This window comes from Chiloscyllium plagiosum, unplaced genomic scaffold, assembly GCF_037043375.1.
Source record: "Chiloscyllium plagiosum isolate Xiang-an unplaced genomic scaffold, Cpla_swu_hap1 HiC_scaffold_24, whole genome shotgun sequence".
NCBI classification, from domain to species: domain Eukaryota; kingdom Metazoa; phylum Chordata; class Chondrichthyes; order Orectolobiformes; family Hemiscylliidae; genus Chiloscyllium; species Chiloscyllium plagiosum.
The window spans coordinates 57685074-57708005 of NW_028270162.1; the positions used below are offsets into that span (position 1 = coordinate 57685074).

Genomic DNA, 22932 nt, shown 5'->3' on the forward strand with positions numbered 1-22932 from the left:
CACTCCCTATTGGAATGTTGCTTATGGACTTCATTCCATTAGTGGGTGTGGAGATGATGCAAAGTTGCAATGGAGAAGAGCATGTAACTAACAAGCTGCAGTTGAGGCTTGCTTCATATCAACCATGCCAACCTTTCCCATTTATCAGCGCACAGTGCTGTTTTTCTGTTTCTCCATTGATGGCCCAGTCTTCATTGGGAGGATTTATTTATCATTGCATAATTTTTGGATTACTGTTTTGGTGTTCTGGGCAGGTAGTAACCAATTCACTGCAAGAACCACTCCTCTCCTTTGTAGCATTAAGCTATAATCATTTTAGTTTACAAATGTCAATTGGGTTTGTTTAAAAGGTTTTTGGTTTTTTGAAGACAACCAATTACAATGTACTTTTTAACAAGGTGAGTGTGTTGGTCAGCAACAGTACACTGCATGTAAGGTGTGGGTATTCACAGCATGAAATATTGACTTTTAAAAGTGGTGCTGTCCAATGTCAAGTGCAAAGAAATATATGAAGTGCTATTCTAGCTGGTTTGATTTTGTATATTAATTTTTCTTGAGTATTTTGGCAATTTAATCTCTTGTTTCCTGTACTTTACAATAGAAGCAGCAATGATTTGCATGAAGCAGCAATGATTTGCATAAAGCAGATCTTTCAATAGCTGTCCATCATGCACTCAAAGTAATCTGGTTTTTGGTGCACAAGTTTTTATAGGCTTGGTGCATTTATGATTAACAGTCCACTTTATATTTCTTTGCTGATGAATGGTAACTAATGGAGTGCCTGTTCCATTTAACATGTTTGGGTTCCAATGAGGCTTGGAATTGGAAGGGGGTTGAAGGTTGGGTCACAGACTATGTAGCTGCAGTTGATACTGCTCCAGCTGAGGAGTGGTATAAGATTCTTTCTTGGCTTGACCCCTGAACTTGGCTTCTCTACTTGTTTTTGTAAGGTTGATTGGATGTTTTTAAATATGTAAGCAAGCTGTGTCCTGAATTAACAATGGCTCTGCCTTTATAAGTTCCTTATAGTAAATGGAATGAGCAAGTAATACTGGCTGTCTTTCTTGGGTTGCTTATACTATGGTACTGCCATATCTTTTGAATATGGCATGACAATATTTTTAGGAGGGGAGGAACATATCCACAATTTAAAAGGGTGAAAACTTTAAAGTTGATTCCTGAGGTCAGGGCACTGTTTGTTGAGAGCCCAAGGAATGGCTTGGTTTTTTGTAAAATATAGCTGTAGGATGTCATTGGAGTGAAATATCCATGGCTGAATGTGATCCTGAGCATGAGCCAGGATTTATTTCCATGGCAAGGATAAGAATTATTTGTATTGCCTGATGCGAAGGACTGCTCACCCTGCAAGAAATCGGTCTTGTAAAATCTTGCCAGTCAAATTGATGTTACAAAGAAACCTGGTTTAGATTGGTCTAAATTAGCTGTAGTGAGGACAGCTTGGAAGGTTTTTCAGCCAGCTCCTTGGGGCTAATTTCCCCACTTCAGTCAACCAGTTTCTTCTTGGTGGTGATCTGGGGTAATGGAAATAGCAAAGAGAACTAAGATGAAGCACCAGAACGTGCTGAAAGTTTAGGGCTAGTTAGGAGTAGAATTGTGTGCAGGTGATGGAGGTTGTAGAGGATTAGGAACATCAAACCAAATATCAAGTTAGCTTGCTTTTTGGATGTAGGTTTGCTCGCGGAGCTGTAAGGTTCATTTCCAGATGTTTCGTCACCCTTCGAGTGACATCAGTGGGCCTCCGAGTGAAGGCTTTGGAGGCCCACTGAAGGTGTTAGCAAGTATGGTGTTAATGTCTGGAAATGAACCTTCCAGCTCAGCGAGCAAACCTACATCCAGAACCTCAACCTGAGCTACGCATCTTCGTAAACTTGCTAAGCCTACTTTTTCCTGGAGTATTAGAAATGAACTTCAAGGGTCACAAATGGAACATGGACAATAGTGGTTGGAACAACACAGCTTGTGGATATTGGTGCTCAACCTCAAGAAGTGGCTGACTACTGAGCATGTGATTTAGAAAGGAAAATCCAAATATGTATGTGAACATGTGGTTGGGTTGGGTGAACTTAACTGTTGACATGTCTGAGATGTAATGAAAACTCCTTGATTTAGTCACCCATGTTTGTCCTCTTTTGAATGAATGTCCCTAGTTGAGGGTTGGCCTACTTGAGTAATCGAAGTAGTAACCCAATTGTTTTATTCAATGTAGAAATTGTGCATTTGTTGGTAAGCAACATATTGGCAAACCAAAGTTTGCATTGTTTTAAAGGTGTATTAATTTCAGTGACTTGAGCTGGTTTTAAGCACTAGATTAAATTTTGTGTTCTGTATAAACTTCCCATCCATCCCTCTGGTAACTGTCATTGTGGACAAACTTGACTAAGGGTTCTAAATTGCTGCAAAAGCATCAGATAATTCACTGTTTGAGCTTTTTAATCAGTCACAGATCTATAGCACGGAAACAGACCCTTCAGTCCAACATGTCCATGCCAACTGGATATCCTAACCTAATCTAGTACCACTTGTTTTATCCCTCAACCCTTCCTATTCATATATACCTATCTGGGTGCCTTTCTTTTTAAATGTTGCATTTGTACCAGCCACCTCTTCATCTGGCAGCTCATTCCATACACATACCACCCTCTGCATGAAAAAGTTGCCACTTTTTGATTTTTTTTTTAAATCTTCACCTCTTCAATCCCTTTTTTAAATCTTCCCCTCTCACCCTAAATCTATGCCCTCTAGTTCTGGACTCCCCACCCCACGGAAAAGACTTTTTAAAAAATCTATTTATCCTATCCATGTCCCTCGTGATTTTATAGACCTCCTAAAGTCACCCCTTATCCTGACACTCCAGGGAAAACAGCCCCAGTGTATTCACCCTCTCCCTATAGCTCAAATCCTCCAACTCTGGCAACATTCTTGTAAATATTTTCTGAACTCTTTCGAGTTCCACAACATCCTTGTGGGATTGATTTTATTGACCAGATTAGGTAGAGACTGGGTTCTTCCCTGAACTAAACTAAACCAACTGGGATTCAAAACAGCCCAACAGCTTTCAAGATCTTTTCTGGAACTGGCTGTGGCCCAGACTACTTTTTTAGGTTTGTTGGTTCAGTATGGGGAGCTTTCACCACTGCAGCAAGTGCTTTCTGTTAAAGTACTGTTCTCCTAACTTGAATATTTCTAAAGTAGTAAAACAACTGTACATGTTATGAAAGTTGAAACCCAAATGTCGGGGCATTCAAAATGAACCTGGAGGTATTGACCCTTCAACTGTCCAAAGTTCTCAACCTTGGCATCACTAAATCATCAATATAGCTTTTAGGGTCCATCTTTACATGGAAAGATTCAGGAAATGAGGTGCATATTAATTCAAAATATCTTCAAATTTCACCAAACAAAAACCTGTTTCAAGGAATCTTTGTGAATGTTTTGACACAATGGGTCAAATGGCCCCCTGTACTATAACAAATCGGATTTGTTCATGTGCATTTCTTAAATAGACTTAAGGTTCAGATGTCACAAAGAAAAGTTGTTGAAATTGTACTTGGGTAAAGTACATCTGACATTGTTGGCCTATTTCCTCAAAGGGGTTTGGAACATGAATGTAGGGTAGTTTTAACCAATAATTCAAGTTTGAGATCACAAACTAGTCCTGTATAGTTTGGCCTCCTGTTTAAGGATGTACATTTTTAGTAATTTTAAAGAGTTGTCCTATAATGGTAGGCTGAATAAACTTTTCATGCAGGTTCTCTGGGATAATAGTCACCTCATGAAACATTTAATTTTCTGAAGAGGCTTAATGTAAACAGAAACTAGAAAGTTTAGAACTATGGTGCACAACTTTTTCAGTTCAAATGGCCAATTCATTGAGAATTAAAATTACTTTGCTAATGGTTGATAATCTTTTAGAATTTTAGCTCCTTAGTCATTTAAATATGACTTTAAGCCTGAAATGAGTTTTCAGTGCTCGGAGTATGTGGTAAATGGGCAAGGAAGTGGAGTTGAGGCAGGGATGAGCTGACTGCATTGGATAGTGCTGCAGACTTGATTCAGTTGTGATATTATTTCTTATCCAATATTTGTGTCCAGTATGTCTTGCTGGATCTAGGGAAAGCAAGACCACACTCCTGATCTGGAAACACTAATTCTGAATAGTTACAAGTCTAATGATTTAATGTGCTTGCACCCTTGAATACTAAATTCATCACTTAAGGATGCCAACCAAAGCTCAATTGAATGTCTATTTGTTATGCCCATCACTAACTATGAATAGATGTTTATTGAAACTGAAATGGTGTTATGATTTTTTTGGGAGGGGGTGATGTCTGTTGCACTAATTGAGCAGCCAGCCAGCGATGTGGAGATGCAGTCAGCTACCCCATCTATCGTGTTGGGAAATGGAGTTCAAACTCATCTTCCAAATTTAGTGCCAAGTCGCTGTGTGACGTAAGTTCAAAGCTCTTCTCTGTAGTTTGCTTCTTGAATTTGGTTTGATTGTGGTGTAATATATTAAATTTTTCAAATTTTAGATGATAGAAGAGGTGCTGGGTGAAGGATCAGTATCATCCAGCCGTTTCAGCCAGTGGTTCTCGAGTAACTTGAGTCGACCAGGTAGCCGATCCAGTAGTTTACGATCCACCCCACATGAAGAACTTGAAAGACTTGCTGGTAAGACTATTTTTAATGTAGACAAACGTGGGTTAGCTTGTTTCTTCAACTCCTTTGTCAGAGTGTGCTTGGAAAAATTTAAAACTAATACATCAACTAGCGCAGCTTTTTAGGATCCTAAGATGAAATCCATCATGACCCAAACAATAAATGGTTTGCAGGTCCAACAATTCAGTCTAAAGTGGTATGAGTAAAATATGGAGTCTTCCCATTTTCTGAATTATAGTTACTCCTGGGATGTAACTTGTATCCTCTACAGTAAACACCAATGCAAAACATTACTCATTCAGTTCGTCTGCTATTATTTGGTCTGACCTTCTAAAAGAAATGTTCACTCTCTTGCAGCACAGAGGCTACTTTTTTGAAGTAACTTCTATTCCATATGTAACTGAAAGTCAACCACTATTATCACCTTGCCTTTCTGACAAGCTTTTTAATGCCCCACTCAGTTAGTGTTAGGGGGTCCTGTGCACTAATCCCACACATGATTTCTCACCTTTGTCATTCTGACTGTTTCCTCCATCGTGGTTTCCTAAACTTGGGTCATCCATTCTCTTCCCACCTTTCTCCTAACTTGTGATTTCTAAGCTTCCTGTAACTCTTAAATCCATGTCCTAATGTCTTCCTGCAATCGGTCTCTATTGGCTATTAGATTGTACTTAACCACTTTTTTTTTTTTTGCTATTTGCGCACTTGTTTTGAAAGCCACATCTGCTTAGGAACAGAACCTTAGTTTTATTATTTGACTTTTGGTTGGCTCTTAAATTCAAAATGTTCATCTTTCTTTTGTTCTCTGCAAATAAGTCATTAATACAGTGTCATTCTCCTTCCTACTGTCCCTTACCATGAATTCATGAATATGCTCCTCTCTCATGTGGTGTTCTGTGTCCTGGTCAGTTAGTTTGGCTGCCCTGCAGCCTTGGTACTCGTCCAGATAAGCTAAAAGCGTTTGTCCAGCATGTGCTAAGGCTCCTGCCCACTGGATCCCCTAAACCAACTTCATTCAGTTTCCAATCCAGATGAAGTCCGAACTGAGATTGTTTTTGAATTTCAAATACTTGCTCAAGATGGTGGTTCTGAACCAACTTGGAACTTTCCACTTGGTCATTGCTTGTGACATTTCCTGTCATTTATGGGTTTTAAATAACTAATTGTATTCAACTTTACATAAAGATAATGTTTTGTTACCCTTGCTAACTGGCTGTGCAGTTTTTTGATTTGCAGGAATATGAAATAACTTATTTTAGTTTCTAATTAACCAGCTCCTTCTCCTGTAGAGGATGAATTTATTCCTCCAAGGTTTAAATGGTTTAGAATATTTTACTTCACTCCCTGAATCACTTAACTCTGACACTAATGTCTCACTAAGTTGGCTAGTTTTGTATGCTGTCTGGATAAAAGTCCAAATGAGAATCCAGTTTCAGCTGAATTTAAAGCTATTTCACTTGAAAATGCTGTCGTAAGACTGGCCACTGTACAATTTAATCAGTATATTTCAGTTTAATGTCAGTTTTGTACAAACAAAATTAGACTTGTCCAAAAGTTCTGCAGTCAGTCCTTGCATCCTCCATTTGCCATCCCCAGCTGCCCTTGAAGGGTTGTGAGCTTCCTCCTTGAAGCATTGTGGTTCAAACCATACTCGTTAGAGGCAAGCTGTAGATACTTGATCCAATAATCCAATGTCCAGTTGTAAAGGTGAACTGAAATTGGTTATGAAATAGCAGTAAGTAGAAGAATTTGATCTCCAGGAAGCAATATGGTGTCTAGAAAGATGAGTGGTAAACTTTAAGGGGCTGTATCTTTGCATTATCGTGAATGAAAGGGTCTAGCAAGGCTAAGGAATTTGAAGAGAATTTCTACGGTCGTGAGTAAATACTAATTGAGTAGTTATCTAATCTTTGGACCTGATGGCTGCCATTCTAGGTTCTGAGAAATAGGTAGAAATATTGAATAACCATTCATATTGCTGAATCTCCCTAAATTGCTCTTGAGAAAGGATCTCCTCAATAGTTGGGGACAGAACTTTACTGGGTGTGATTGGCACAGAATCAGATGGATCTGACTTGAAGGAGCTTGATGTGGTAACCATTGAGATGTTTCCATGAATGGGAATGAATTTTGAAATCTAAGTGCTTACCAAATAAGGGGACCATCTTTTTTTTAAAAAAAAAATCACAGCAGAATATTTCCTCCAGAGGATACTGAATTTCTGGACTTCTCAACCCAGGAGTTGTGGAGGCTAGGTTACAAAACTTTAGAAATGTTTTGAAATACAGGTCATTGTGTTGCTGTCATGCAATTGACAAATTGTGGATGCTATTTCTACAAGCAACCTTTAAAATGCGTTGACTGTAATCTGATTTATAGTGCCAACAGTTTAAGAGCTGTTTATAAACTGATTTTTCTATAAAATATGGAGTTGTACAAGAATGCAGCCATTGCATTATGGAAGAACTGAGTGAGTTGGGGGGCTATTCTGTACTGTTATGAAAGGACTTCACACCTGGTGCAGGTCAACCATGATCTTATTGAATAGCTGAGCAAGCGTGAGTGGCCAAATGGCATTCCCCTACTTTGTGCTTGTTCCTTGTCTGGAACCACATGTAGGTCTGTATGTTACGGACCATGCCCTTGAGCAATTGAAGTGTTGAATCTGCCCACTGCAACCTGATTAGAACATAAGCCTTAATTCCTCACTTCAATTCCTTTACTTAATGAAATTTGTGCAAATCAAAAATCTCTTAAATCTTCTGGTTCATTGGATCCCTTAAAAACTCTGTTCTGTAAATCAATTACATTGTACAACAGTGGACCTGAATCAAAAGGATTTTGGTTGTTAGTCAGTTATCTCCTGCTCCAAACATTTTTGCAGAGTAGACCTGAACATCTTGAACTGCTTCATCAACCTTCCCTCCGTCATAGGATCAGGAAGTTGGGATATCTACTGACAATTGCTCAGTATTCAATACCATTTCTGACAAATCAGATACTGAATCAGTCTTTCACCATATTGGCAGGATTTGGCTGCATCCAGGCTTGGGCTGATGATGATTGGCAAGTGATTTTCAGACTACACATGCCAGGCAACTACCACCAAGAGAACTTAAACACTCTATCTTATGATGTTTTAATGCCATTACCATCACTGAATTTCTCTTCTCTTCTCTCCCCCCCCCCCAAAAAAATGGTCTTGCACCCATCATAAATACTGTGGCAGCAAGAGCAGGATGGGTGCTGAATAACTCCAGATGTGTCCCCAAAACCTGCCCTTTATCTGTAAGGCACAAGTCTGATATGTGATGAAATGTTCTGCACTTGCTTGATGTATGCAACATTAATAATAACCGTGACCATCCTGGAAAAAGCAATCTGCTTGATTTTGTGCCCATCCATCACCTTTTAGATGTTATGTCAATCTACCAGTGCACAGTGGGCTAATGTATCACTATCAAGTGCAGTACCACAGCTTGCCAGTTCTTCACCACCTACCAAGCCAATGAACTTCATCAAGAAAGACGAGGGCAGCAAATACATGGCAGCACAGCCTGCAAGTGTCCCTGCTAAGTCTGAGAATTCTGACTTGAAATTATCAGTTCCTTCAGTATCGTTGAGTCAAATCCTGGACTTCATTCCGACGCAAGGACTACAGTTCAAGAAAGTAGCAGCAGCAGTAATGAGCACTATCCTCTGCCTACTAAGGATGGTGCAACTAATGTTGGCATTGCTATTCTATACAAATAAAAGAACAAGCTCTATCAAATGCCACTTAAACAGCTTGGTTTCTGTCCTTGGAGCAGACAATGCCAATGACCTTCAGGTAAATTTTGCACTCCGTCCTGTACTTGAGCTTTATTCTCATTTTGAGGGCTGGAGTTGAAAATCTCTAATGTACAGTCAAGTAAAGAGGAATTGAGTCAAATGTAATGGGGGGTAAAAACCAACACCTGGAGACTGGCATATCCATTAAAAGGGTGTAGATTCTGGTTGAAAAGTGGCTGCATTGATAATGGATAAATTGGTTATCTTCCATAGTCTCCAGATTCTGGTAAGGTTCCAAATACCAATTCTGTTCACATAAGAAACTCAGTCAGTTAGCCTAAATGTGAGTTTAAAGGAAATGGTGAATTTTCTCAAGGAGATATAAAAGGACCTTCAGAAAATATAATTGAGTCATTGGCCTTTGTTTGAGGGAAATGATTCCACAGCTTTGTTAGAGCTGTATATAAAGTGGAACCAATAGAGATGGTCTCTGGGAATTTCCAAAATGTCTTCAATAAAGTGCAGTAATTTCCTTGTACTAAAAGATCAAGGTTCAGTGCCAGAGTAATAATTGTTTGGATAATTAATAGAAAATAGATTTTGGATAAACAATGTTGACCAAATCCAACCACTCAATGCCAGATATCAGTGCTGGGGCATCAACTCTTGTTCATCATGACTTTGAAAAGACAGGTTGTGTTGGAGCTGAAGTTTCTGATGTGAAGCTGGTTAGGAAATAAAGTCCAGGATAAATTCAAGTTAGCATTCAGCCTTATTGCATGAAAATGGAATTTGCAAATATAGTCTCTCCAATTGTAAGGAGTATTGGAATGAAATGATCTTCCTAAAACAGATCCCAAGCGGGCGAGGCAAGTTGAATGCCGAGACTCCCTATCCCTCCACCACCACTACTACCCACCACCATAACAGGTGAAACAATTTAAAAATGAGGCCTCTCATTTAGATTAGTGAAAAGAAATTTATTTCAAGAGGCTTGTTGCTGTTTCACATGCTCTTCCACAACACAGTGAAGCTTGTTCAAGGCTCAATCAAAAAATTTTGGTTTAAATGAACATCAATTTACATAACTTTTTAACCAGGACTTTCCATCCAGTTAGGTATTTCTGAAATGTTGCTTCCCATGACTAGGTAATTGGCACTAAAGTTATAGAACCTCTAGTCCTGCAGTGTTGATGTGATATAATTGGCATAGGCATGACTGACTTTGGTCACCAATGTGTAGGTTAAAACTGAGTGGATTAAGTACATTGGAGGCTTATGTACCTGGCTGCACCCAAGAAAATGGCATTTTGCTTACATAAACTATTGCTTGCAACTACATAAAATGGAAGAGAAGAGCTTCGTAGATCTGCCTTCAGTCCTGCCCTCTCCCTTGACCCACACTAGCAGCATTGTCACCAGCATTTGCAATCATTGATCCTTGAATTTCTAATTAGCTTCATGGCTGATTGCATACATATCCAAAATGTAATTTGTCACATTGTTTGCATTCTGACTAGGTCTTGATAGCTGAACCTTTTATCATTGCAAAGAACCTTAAGCTTTATTTTTGCTTTGGACAGGTCTGGAACAGAGGATCCCAACACCTGTTTCACAACTTGGTAACTACTTTGCTCCTATTCAATCAAGAGAAGATAACAAGGATGTTAATAAAAAGGTTGATATTCTAGAGATTCTACGAAAAGCGAATGTGGATGTGAAACCACTGCTGTCCAATCTCTCTGCCAATAAGGAGAAGCTGAAGGAGAGTTGTATGTATCTATTTTTATCTTTGAGTCAGAACATCACTTTAAAGTCTGAAATGATCCAGTTTCTTTTCTGTTGTTTTGAATGTGTTTCCAACCACATCTTCCAAAACATACTTTCTAAGATGACTTGTTGGATTTCTTCATGGCATCCTAAAAGACTTTTTTTTTTAAATCCTGAGTCTTAATTTGGCTGTTTTTTTTTTTTTGCCAACACAGCACTTCAGTGGTTATGTGATCATGCTGAACCTGTGCTTTTCAAATCTTTTTATGAAATGTGGGGCTGCTTTCTGTGAATCTTGAATTCCAAACTTCCAGTTGTTAGCATGACAAAGCAAATGTTCACTTAACTGTTTGACTCAGTCAAAAGCTTCTGTATCTGAACTTGTGATGTAAATATCAGTTGTCTATTGTGAAAGTTGCAGCTTGGACTAATACCATGTGAAATACATGAACATGTCAGTTTGCACATTTTAAATTTGAAAATGCATGGTTCCTTGTATCACTTGTATCTCTATTTCTAACTCCCCAAGCATTGATTTTGTCAGTGCTTTAAACAATCAGTTTTCTGAAACTGTCATCTGCTTTACAGCACAGACTGGAGTGGTGTTGTCTGTGGAAGAAGTGGAGGCAGGTCTGAAGGGTCTCAAAGTGGAACCAGAAAGGAAACTTGCCACTCCATTTATGGTTGAACATCTGGAACAGACTTTGACCTCCTCTTCAGGTTCCAAGCCAGCTCAAAGAGATATGGACATGACTGCTTTCAATAAATTGGTTAACACTATGAAGGCAAGTGGAACTCTGCCTTCACAACCAAAACCTCCTGTAAGTAGATGGTTGACTGCAAATTTTCATTTTGACTTTTTATTTTTAATGTCGTGGCTTGACCATTTCATCATAGTGATGGGCATAATAGGTAATAGTCATTACGAGAATTGAGCAGAGTCTAATGGTTGAGATTTTGTGAACATGCAGCCTCAATCGTTTTGGGCCATCAGTTAGCTTTATTCAACACTCTGGCATCCTCTAGTAAAGCATACGAAAGACTTGATTTTCTTTATTTGCAGCCTTTGGTTATTCAATATTTGAGCAGCTATTATGTCTGGTCGCGTCAACTTGTGCACAAAAGGCTTCAAAACTTAGTTGAATTGCAAGCTTGATTGACCATGTAATGTGGAGACTTCCACAAAGTTCTCCCTTTGGCCTAGATGAGAGTTTATTTATTGAAGTTGTTTTTGAGCATGTAGTTCAAAATAGTGTCTTTTTGAAATGACAGTGTAGTTACAAACTCGAGAGCAACTGTTAAGCTTCTCACCTTGTACATGCGGGTGTTCTTTCTGCAGTTCACAGACCTCCAGTGGATTTCATTGCTAACTTGTCACTTTTTGACCTAATTCCATATATATTTTTAAATTTAGCAGTCTGGATACCATAACTTCATGTAGCATGTATTGAAGGACGCAAAATTGGTATTTGAAGTGCAGATGTTGACAATCTGGTTGTAGCTGAGGTTAATTGACAATAGTGCCACTTTTTTTTTATTTTGCACTTCAGTACTAATTTGCTTTGACTTGCTCATGGCATTTGTTTCAGCAAACCTCAGCACAACTTGTTTGACTCTGGGGTGGGCATTTTGATACAGTCCTTGCTGCTTGTTTTAGTCTGCTTTCCAGGCCGAATCTCATTTCTTCACTGGCTCAGGTTTCCTTATACCTCTTATCCTGGTCCTTCACCCTCGTTCTTTCTGCTTTACCATACCTTGTCAGGCTGTTGTGTAGAAAAACTTCATCTTGCTGAAGTGCTCAACTCCATATCTTTTTGATCTGTTTTTACATCTTAGCTGGCTTAGTAGACAGTTTCCATTGTAAGCCATATTAACATCCCACTATCCCTACTATCTTTTGACCTGGTCAACCATTGTAGGCCCTGTAGCACTTCTCTGGCTTGGTACCAACACTTGAATGACAGCCTACCATGAAATGTCGTAATCATACAGCATGAAAACAGATCCTCAGTCCAACTAGTCCATGATGAACATAATGTCAAACTAAACTAGTCCCACCTGCCTGCTTCTGGCCAGTATCCCTCCAAATCTTTTTCAATTCATGTACTTATCCTTTTTTAAAAATTAATCTAATTAGATTTTTGAATCTTTAGTTACACATTTTGGCTTTGTCTGTCTGCAGCAGGACTGCTTGACCACTATCCTATGTTTTATCTGAATACTCTTTGAGAAATTTCTGGTTTAGCATTGGGGGTAGCTTGGTTGAAATTACCCATGGTGATGGGGCCATTCAGTTTAGTGAGGCCGTGTCAGCTCCCTGCAAGTACATTGACCAGTCCCACCACTTCCCTGCTGCCTCTTCCTCCGTTTTAAGTTGTTGTGGAGTATATATGCACATTTGACTGTTTATGGGGCATGTTTCCAATGCCTTCTAGTTCTTGCACTTTTTTTGTCTAAAGTGTGATACGCAAGCAAAGTCATCTTGCAGCTTTTGTGGGAGAAGTTTACATTCTGGTGCAGCTCTGACTTTTAGTTCTTGCTGATTTTTTGCTAGGCTATTTCTCACCAAGGCAGTGGGAGAAGTGCAGCAATTTTACTTGAGATATATACTGTCAGCTATATCATATACAGCTGAGATCAATGCACAACTTTAAAGGCACTCAATTAGAGGTGACTTAAATTTTTTATGTTCAACATAGTGCACAAATATAGGAATATTTGATTGAGCTTTTACAGCTTTGTTCTGTAATTTTGGATCATCAGTCTTTGTTCTCTTTTTGGCTACCGTGCATTTTAGATGTGTTGTGAAGCAGTTTGTCCCAGGTTTACCATGTGATCCTTGCATCCAGCAGGCATTCAATCCAAATTTGTTTATACTTAAAACCCAGGCAACTGAACTGGAAGGTGTTGTGCTTTACCTCTTGCATGTTCCACTTGTGTTGAAGTCAATGAGCAACACCTTTTCTATCTGATCAGCAAGTTGTTAATTGTAATAAAGGTATTTTCAGTTAAGTGTGAAAGTAATAGGGAAATAAAATAGCTTAGTACTAGAATGTCATCCAAACAATTTAGCCACTACTTTTTTAAATGCTGAAGTATGACAAAAGGGGAGTAGACCTCGGATCATGCAGTTTTGGATATGGCTAGCTTCTAAATTACAAATAATCACCACTGGTATCACTTGCTAGTTCTGAATTTGTTTTGTCAGCAGTTGCTCTCCATTTGTAAGTAACTTGGTATTTGAATCTCAACTTGTTCCACATTTTAATTACTGCTTACAGTGCTGAATTTGTACTACACAGTTCTGAAGTCATTCACCATTGCCTAAGTTCACATGAGCTTGAGATAGTGTTTATCAGGAAGCAAATACGACCTTCCACTTTGTTCTGCAAGTCATCTGTCTTTCTGTTGGAAATGGTCTGTGGCCCATTCTTCCTCTGGTTAGGCTTTGTGCTCATGTGCTTGGATCAAATTTTGAAATTTTTATACAGGAGATTCTACCACCCCATGTAATGGGGCCTCCATCACCAGATATTTTAGGTGACCTGCTTGGCAACCAGAATCATTCGACATCAACGTCACTAAATCAGCGAGGCCATTCCTCTCCAATACCAACATTCCAGCAACCATCCCCATCAGAATTCTTCAGGGTCAAGTCACCAGTTGGTGAGTGCAGAGCCTCCACTCCAAATTCTGATTTTTTGCAATATCTTGTTAAATATTTCCAAGAGTAATATAAATACTGTCTGTAACAGTCGAGTATTAAAGTCAATTGAGAATTTGAATAGAATTATGAAATATTTAAATGAAGCCAAAATTACCTAAAGTTTAAAAGTAGGTAAGGGATGTTTAAATATGAAAATAACACCTATAGCCAAAGTTGATTTGTGGGGCTTAAGTGTTGCTAAAGTGAAGGGTTTTAAACCAAGTCAGATTCAGCAACAAGTTGATTTCTATTGCAGTCGATACTTAGCTGTACAGTGAACTTGAGGCTTTCCTCACTCGACAGTTACAGTACCTACTAATTGCTTGGACCTGTGGCAAAACAACTGTTAATTTCTGTGTATCAGTGTGGATAAATCTCCACCAAGTTAGCTTTTTTAATTCAGCTACTTGAGTCTCTAGTGTTGAAACAATAATTTCAACTTTATTGCATTTAGCAATCAAAATAAGACCCCTCAAGTAAGCAAGCTAAGCTGTTCAGTTCAACCCCCTGGCTATTGCCTGATTAAGTGGGATTTGGCTTCTTCCCTGAAACAACATCAGAAGCTCACATTCGTGCTTTTTCATGAGCCAACCATTTCAAGAGTGGTGGGAGCAGGGGGAGTTGATGTCTGCCATTGCTGTCTCTGAACATGCAACCCCAACTGGGGTTCTCACCCTGACTTAAGGAAATCTTGTCTTAAGTATTGGCTCCACTTAGACTGGCAATATGACAATATTTAACTACCCACTAATGCAAAAGGTATTCCTTCATTCAACCATCCCACTGCCAAGCATGCAAAAAACAAAGCTCTACAGAGGGTCAGATTTGTTGACTGACAAGTAGCATTAGGAAAGCATTATTCACTTCCAGCTGAACCACCATTTTGTAGTTTCTGGTGGTAAGGAATTTTAGATATTTGACTAGGATAACTTGTTTTCCTTGGACCATTGATTTTACAACTTCAGTTGGGGCTTTAAACCAATAGCTTAATTTTGAGTGGATTTGTTTTCATTCCTGTGCTGCAATAAGCTTCTATTCAAATGTTTTTTTTTTATTAAACCAGCATTGATGTTACCTAGCAGCTTCGTGAACTCTTTCTAAAAGTTTGTCCTTCAAATTCAACATGCCTTCCCTTTTTTTTTTTTTGTTTCAAAGAAATATTTTAAGGCAATCAGCTTTATTCAGCTGTTTGATACCCTCCATTTACTTTGCATCAGCTAATAAATCTTTTTGCGAGATCAAATCCACTGAATTGTTTTACAGAAGTTTGCTGATTGTAATACTTCTAATGGAAGTTTCATGAAATTGCCCAAAAAAGATGCATGACAGTAAACTGGAAGGGCTGACTAATAATGTCATTTCTCATTTCATCTTTGATCAAGGTCCTTTTTTTTTTCTCTCCATTGAAAATATTTTCAGACTAGTAGCCATTTGAGACCTAACTACTTTTTTTTTCTCTCTTGTTGTGAATCTAATAGGTCAGAAATGTGTGTGTATGTATATATTGTCCTTCCAACTTTTTTCCTTTTTTCTTTTGCAGGTTATGCTCCAAATGCTCCCCACCTCCGTGATCACTTCCAAGGATTACCTTTGCCCAAAAACATTTCACCTATTCCAGCTCCACAGGTACTTGGAATTTGAATTCCATCTGATTTTGGTAATAATTTGCTTTATTCCCTCTGAAGAAACTGATCACTTCAAAATGGTAACATAACATTTAATGTCGGGGTCTTTTGAGTTTAAGAGCCGCGAGGTTTTCCTACAGTTCTACAGGCCCCTGGTGAGACCACGCTTGGAATATTGTGTCCTGTTCTGGGTGTCCTACTTCTAGGAAAGATGGAGGCTTTGGAGAGGGTACAAAGAAGGCTTACCAGGATGCTGCTTGGACTGTTTTGGTCTCTATTCCTTTTTTAAACTTATTCTATACTGATGAATGTTTGAATTTCTAGGTTTACTCTTGAATTTTTAATCTTGTTTCGGAGACCAAATGTCAAATTAATACAGCAGGCAACTGAGCCTCACTAGCTAGGAGGTGACTCCGATCCGATCCTGTTTACAAACTTTTTAAACCCCTTTTTTGATCAGATCAAATTTATGCTGCCAATTCTCTCAAGATCAAATATTGATTCTACATCCATCAAATGCTATAATTGATTTTCAAATTTTGCATTTTGAGTTGAGACCACCTTGGCATTTTTTTTTTGAAGTTTGCAAATTTCAGAACTGTGCGTCTGTAATTTACAAATGTACCTTTTGGTCATTGTAACCAGTCAAATATTGAACTCTTCCATTTTTAAATCGTCGAGTGTTCCAGCTTTTGGCATTCAGTGCTTGCCATGAACTTTAAAACTGAACTAGCTTTTATACTCCTAGGCTGTTAGTCCATCCCAACTGGATATGCGACAAGGTGCCATGGAAGGCCTTCCCTTTGCACAAGATTTGCACATGCCAGGTGGAGATGTTTACCAACCTGGATATGGGAAGATGCATCATGATCACAGGGATGGCTATAGGGTCAGGTATGGAATTCCAAAGTAACACCTGTCTGTTATCATGGGTAAAGTAATAGATTAATTGCTATTCTCCAACTAATGAAGGGTTATTTGAGGGTTGATGTTTGAGTCAGTATTGTTTGTCATACCACACCAGTTTCATGGAGCTTAAATTTGCAATTGCTTTTAAATATTGCTCAAAAGAGACCACTTATAGCATTACTTGCTAGCTGTTTGAAACCAATGTAGTCTGCAAAAGGTGACTAGTTCCTTTCGCGATGTTGATCTAAGTGTTACTGCCTTTAATAGCAATTGTATTACAGAAGCTTTTACATATGGAAGTATAAACTAGGAGCATCTTGAGACCATTTGGTCCTTTTTTTAAAAGCTTCTGCTCATCTGTAAGATGGCACAGTGGTTAGCACTGCTGCCTCACCGTGCCAGAGACCCGGGTTCAATTCCCACCTCAGGCGACTGTGTGGAGTTTGCACGTTCTCCCCATGTCTGCGTGGGTTTCCACCGGGTGCTCCGGTTTCCTCCCACAATCCAAAACAAATGTACAGGGTAGGTGAATTGGCCATGCTAAATTGCCCATAGTGTTAGGTATAGGGGAATGGGTTTGTGGGTTACGCTTTGGTGGGTTGGCGTGGACTTGTTGGGCCGAAGGGCCTGCTTCCACACTAAGTAATCTAATCTTACACTATTCATTTTGAGCTGCCTTTTGAGAGCAAGATAAATGCCTGTTGTCAGAGTGTTTGATTTAGTTGTCTCTAGGCTAGAGTACAGCAACACTTTCAGCATCTAGTTTTGGGTCATTGTGTAATTGCATGTATCCTGGTTTTAGGCAGCAACGAATTAGTAGATCACCTGGGCCAGCCAGTCAACACCGACTCAATGCAGCATCACCATCGCAAGTTTCCTCATTTACAAACATGGTAAGAATTTATTCAGGACCTTTTTTGGATGCATTTGTAGACTGGATGAAAAGTTATTTCTAATTGGATTGAACATGAAGGATCATTGACGCAAGGTTACACAATCTCAAGCCCCTGGGTAAAAATGACCAAAGTAGATGTGGAATTAGGACTAATATTCATTTTGCATGTTCCGTTAAATTAGCACCAAATCAAATGATCTGTAGCTGTGCCCTACATGTGATCTATGTTTGTGGCTTGTGACTACATAAGTTCATTAGATCAAGGACCCAGATGTGCTGTGAAAGCTTGTTGCCAAGGGTCATGTTGGGTGCTTCTATCTCTCCCCTACCAAAATATGTTGTGCAGGACAACATCTAAGGCAAGCAGAGAAGGCCTGAAGTTAGTCTGTTAATGAACCAACACACAAGATTTTTGCAAAACATTTCTACCCTCTCCTCTGACTTAGTCTGGCAAAACCCCCAAAGGATGGCAAATCAGTTGGTGTGGCAGTGTCTGAGGTGACCAGTTGGCACAAATTGCCACAAGCTGCTACAATGGTTAATCTATCCTTTTCCCGTGTATACCCACTCCATGATCCTTAGTGGTATTGACAGGTTGGACTAGGAAACTACCTGTCTTGGAGACTGTAGATCCAGAGTTTATACCTTTTTTTTTTCTTCAAACAAATGTCACCTTTTCTAGTAACAGTTGAACAGTTTTGAGGTAGATTCTTTTTTGATCAAATGAGGTAAAATGTTATCAGGATAGCTGGGAATGCAGGGTTGAATAGCCTCCTAATGATTATAGCCATGTAATTTTATTTCTACAGATTTTTCATTCTTTTTTTTTTTCTCCTTCCCAAATAAGCTTTCTCCATCGTTCACCCCTACCTCAGTAATTCGGAAGATGTTTGAAAGCAAAGACAAGAGCAAAGATGGAAAAGAGAATCGTCCTGTGAAAGACTGTACAGAGGATGGGCACCTTCTGATAGAAGGTATTAGATGGTCTTAACGCATTAGCTTTTATTACTAGTCATTCATCCTGTCCCTCAGTTGGGGCAGACCAGCTAATGTAGACTCCAGGAGGATTCTTTCCTCATAGGTTTAGGTGAAGGATATAGCCAGTTACCAATCTCCGTTCTGTACAGAGCCAGCACTATCTGTTTGGCCATCTCATAGCTGTCATTTACTAGTGCAGTGGTCCAGCTTCTAAAATATACAACTGATTTACTTCAATTCGTGTTTGCTATCTCAAACATGCTTAAGTCTAAATTTAAAATCCACCAGTTGTGATGGGATTTGCAAGTGTCTGTGAAGCATTAGTCTGGGTCTCCTTGATTACCGTTTGATGTTACCACTGTTCCTTCATTTGGTATCATTGGCAAATGTTGAAATGTTCTAATATTCCTAGCCTACACATTTAAGAAACATTGCCTGCCAATTGCTACAAATTATTTCGTAACCTTGTTGCCATTTTTAATTAATTTTGACACTAAATCTCCTGGTCCATTTGGCTTGTTTTAAGGGACAATCAGACCATGTAGAAACCAGAGTAAAAATGAACCTTTTTTCGGCCCATTTGAGTCTGCTCCACTATTCAATAAACTTGTAGCTAAACTGAACCTTAAATACTAATTCCCTGCCTCTTCCCCAGCACTTTGATTCCTTTTTTATTGCTTACAAATCTGTCTCAATCTCGAACCTTTTGACCTGAACAACAGGTATCACTTTTACTTCCACTTTCTAAGACTTGATAAAGTTCAACTGAGTGAATAAAAGATTTACCTAGCAATGTCTTATAAATTCATTTGACCTCCTAACTTTCACCAGGATAAGCTTTCAGATTAATTGGCTAGCCTGTTACCAGAAATGTCCATTTCCTTTATTTTTTTTTCAAGAGGGTGACATGTTTTTGCTGCCCTTCTTGCATTTCTCTAATAACTGATGAAAAATAGACTGTGGCAAGCCATCCTCCTAGCTTCACTCATACTTCCTCCGTAAGAACTGGTGAATCAAGATATCCAGACCACTGATTTATTTGTTCTCCGCATAGCTGCTTCTGGAATCATCCTTCTGTTATCTCAACTTCTACCAACTGTTTTGGCAAACTCCTCTCCCATCAAAGTACTGAAGCTTCCACCTGATTCCCCTAATGGCCCTTAATCTAACTTTTTTTTCTGTACTGATTTTATGCTGGCGTGCAGAAGATGCAGTCAATCCTCGGGCTTCACACCATTTTGGGTGTACAAAATTTCCACATACTCTTGCAAACCTCTCTTCTTCTTCACCCCCCCCCCCCCCCCCCCCCCCCATAAAAGCCAAACGGTAGATCAGTTCTTGATGGAGCATAATTTTGAGCATTGTGGGCCTAATGTTTTAATACTGCACTGGCTCCTGCAGATCATCTGTCTCCTGGCTCTCCATTGGAAAACACGGACAGAGGGACATCCCCTATTGGAGGAACAAGATCGACTTATCACAGATCAGCTTGTACAACTCCCCAATTAAACCAGATGCGTTTTACCAAAGACCAAGACTACAGGCCTAGATCCACAGGAAGGAAAACTCCTCCTACTCGAGCTTCTCCAGTTCCTGGATCCCCTTTCCCGCGACCTATTTGTCCTGTGCCCATTATGTCACATGTTCCACTTGTGCGCCAGTCTCCTCCTCACTTACCACCAAGTGTAGTTCAGAGGATGCTGGCACAAGGAGTGTCACCACAACAGTTACATCCAGCACTTCTACATACAGGTGAGTGAGCAATTCAGTATCTTAATCTTGGACTAGAATTAGGGACATGTAATCCTATTTTCTAAACTTGAGTTCAATGAGAGGATCCACCATTGACCAGGACACCAGAGATGAGAAAAAACTGTACTCTTGAAGTTTTCACTCACTGCATAAAGCAAGAGTTGGGCGCATGTCTTATACAAACTTTAGAATCCATCTCTTTAAAACTGTGCAATTTCTGCTTTTGTTTGATTCCCAACATTCACTGTTCCTTTTTTTAATCTAGAATTTTTATCAATCCTAATTTGCCGGGCTCATTCGACTGTTTTGAGGCCAATTCAGTCATTCACTGCTGTTGGTTGGAGGTTTGTGCATGTCAATTTTGAGTTAGTTTTTAATGGTCTGTTTCATGGTTGCCATTATGGAGACTGGCTATCATTCACCTTTTTTCAGTTGGTTTGAATTCCACCAGCTGCCCCATAGCCCAGTATTCTCAAAGGACTAAGTTGGGCTTCCTGAACTGCTAGTCAGTTAGTGATTAAGTATTGTGTGGAGCAACAGTAAAGATTGCATCTGGGGTTGAAGGGCAGGCTGGCTGGCAGGCACGCTACCACTTTAAGCAAGTGCATTGCAGGCTATCCTGCCAGGTACAAGCCATTCAGTGAGTGTAGTTTTGGAAACCATCAGGGTTTCTTAGAGATTTAGTGAGCCATGAATTTAAAAGGTAGCTGATGGGTGCATTTCTTTTTGGTGACTGTTTTGAAAGTTTGTGGATTTTCAGGCAGCTGACAACGAAGACTTGTTTGGTTAACACTTGAGGTTCATGGGGTAGAAGAATCTGTCCAAATGTATTATGACAAGTGAGTCACTTTTTTTTGTGGGCCTCAATGTGTATTTTTACACTATAATTTTAGTGTTGGACAAGGAAGCGGTGAGTATGATCTGGACTACCTGAAGCTATAAGGATGTGCAAATAAGTGGAAGATAAAATTAGTAACTCTTTTTACAGCAGAAGGGGGAGGGGTAACTTGATTTGATGACCATGGTAAAGTGTCCAGGACCAATCTCTTTGAAAGTGGTAGGACAGTTGGTGACGAAGCATAAGTGATCTTGAGTGAGTGTAAAAGCAGGAAGCTGTGCTGAACCTTTTTAAGGTGAAAGTGAGTACTGCAGATGCTGGAGATTAGAGTGTGGTGTTGGAAAAGCACAGCAGGTGTCAGGCAGCATCTGAGGAGGAAGAAAATTTGATGTTTCTGGCAAAGGCCCTTCATCAGGAACGAGAGTGCCTGAAACATCGATTTAACCTTTTCTAGCTCTGGCACAGTTTTAATTGTGTCCAGTGCTGTTCACCACACTTCACTTTAAGAATGTAAGTATCCTTGAGGGTGCAGAGGAAACTTACTAATTTCACAGATGTGGGGTTTTGGTGCAAGTTAATTGGAAAAGCTGAGGTGGCTTTCCTTGAAGTGGAGGATTTTATGAACATTGCCATATTAAAATAGTAATTAAGATCTGTTCCTATTGGTTTGAAACTTGAACACATTTGAAATTCTGTAGAGAGACTGAAATGAAGGAAAAGCTAGAGTTCAAGCAGTGTAGCAATGACTTGGAGCTATTTCCTTAACGAAGGTGGAATCAAATTTTCCAAAGGAAATTGCCTTGAAGCACCAATTAACTAGTATGTGAATGACCAAAATTCAGGCCACAAGATTAAGAGGCAGTAGCATTGACTTGACTGCTTTGAAGAGTTGGTGTAGACTCAATGCGCTGAATGACCTTGTTGTTAAAGATGGTTCTTGCAGTCACAATTTCTGACTTCCAAACTACAAGATACAGTTATTGTGGCCCCAATTGTATAAGGAGAGGAGGGTTGATATTGAGTTTTGGCTTTAGGCTGTGCTCATTTCAAGACCCTAAAGGAAGGAATTAAATTTCAGCAAAAGACATGGGTGCAGCTCATCAAACTTGAAACCAGCTGAGTCAGTAAGAGCCATTGTGAGCAGAGCACTAAATGTTTGTATAATTTTGTGCGTGAGAGATCGTGCCCATCTCAAATTTCAAGTGCTGTAATTAGTGATGAAACCGGCTGTCTGACAGCTCCCAGTTCTTTTTGAGGCACCTAACTGATACAGGCTGGACAGTCAGTTTTGATCTCCATTTTCCAAAACTTTTAACTTGCATAAAAATTCAAAAAAGTACGGAGGTATGGCATTGAGGGGGAGTTGGAGGTTTGGATTAGGAATTGGCTGGCTGGAAGAAGACAGAGGGTAGTAGTTGATGGCAAAGGTTCATCTTGGAGTGCAGTTACTAGCGGTGTTCCGCAAGGATCTGTTTTGGGACCATTTGCTGTTTGTCATTTTTATAAATGACCTGGAGGAGGGGCTAGAAGGTTGGGTGAGCAAGTTTGCGGATGATACGAAAGTCGGTGGAGTTGTAGACAGTGAGGAAGGATGTCAGGTTACAGCGGGATATAGATAAGTTGCAGAGCTGGGCAGAAAGGTGGCAAATGGAGTTCAATGTAGGTAAGTGTGAGGGTGATTCACTTTGGTAAGAGTAACAAAAAGATGGGGTACTGGTCTAATGGTCGGATACTTGGTAGTGTGGATGGGCAGAGGGATCTTGGTGTCCATGTACACAGATCTCTGAAAGTTGCCACCCAGGTAAATAGTGCGGTGAAGAAGGCATATGGCGTACTGGCTTTTATTGGTAGAGGAATTGAGTTCCGGAGTCCTGAGATCATGTTGCAGTTGTATAAGATCTGGTGCGGCTGCATCTGGAGTATTGTGTGCAGTTTTGGTCGCCATACTATAGGAAGGATGTGGAGGCACTGGAACGGGTGCAGAGGAGGTTTACCAGGATGTTGCCTG

At 39.6% G+C, this 22932-nt stretch overlaps 1 protein-coding gene across 3 annotated transcripts in view; it reads left to right on the plus strand.

Moving 5' to 3' along the window:
- Positions 1-22932, plus strand: part of eif4enif1 (eukaryotic translation initiation factor 4E nuclear import factor 1) — a 54385-nt gene that overhangs the window by 26006 nt on the left and 5447 nt on the right. For all 3 annotated transcript variants that reach the window (XM_088000205.1, XM_043716121.2, XM_043716123.2), the window contains exons 8-16: positions 4554-4692; positions 10035-10223; positions 10810-11042; positions 13713-13887; positions 15468-15553; positions 16301-16446; positions 17264-17354; positions 18204-18330; positions 19736-20086. In XM_088000205.1, the coding sequence (XP_087856331.1) occupies positions 4554-4692; positions 10035-10223; positions 10810-11042; positions 13713-13887; positions 15468-15553; positions 16301-16446; positions 17264-17354; positions 18204-18330; positions 19736-20086 (1537 nt within the window). The remainder of the gene's footprint in view (positions 1-4553; positions 4693-10034; positions 10224-10809; positions 11043-13712; positions 13888-15467; positions 15554-16300; positions 16447-17263; positions 17355-18203; positions 18331-19735; positions 20087-22932) is intronic.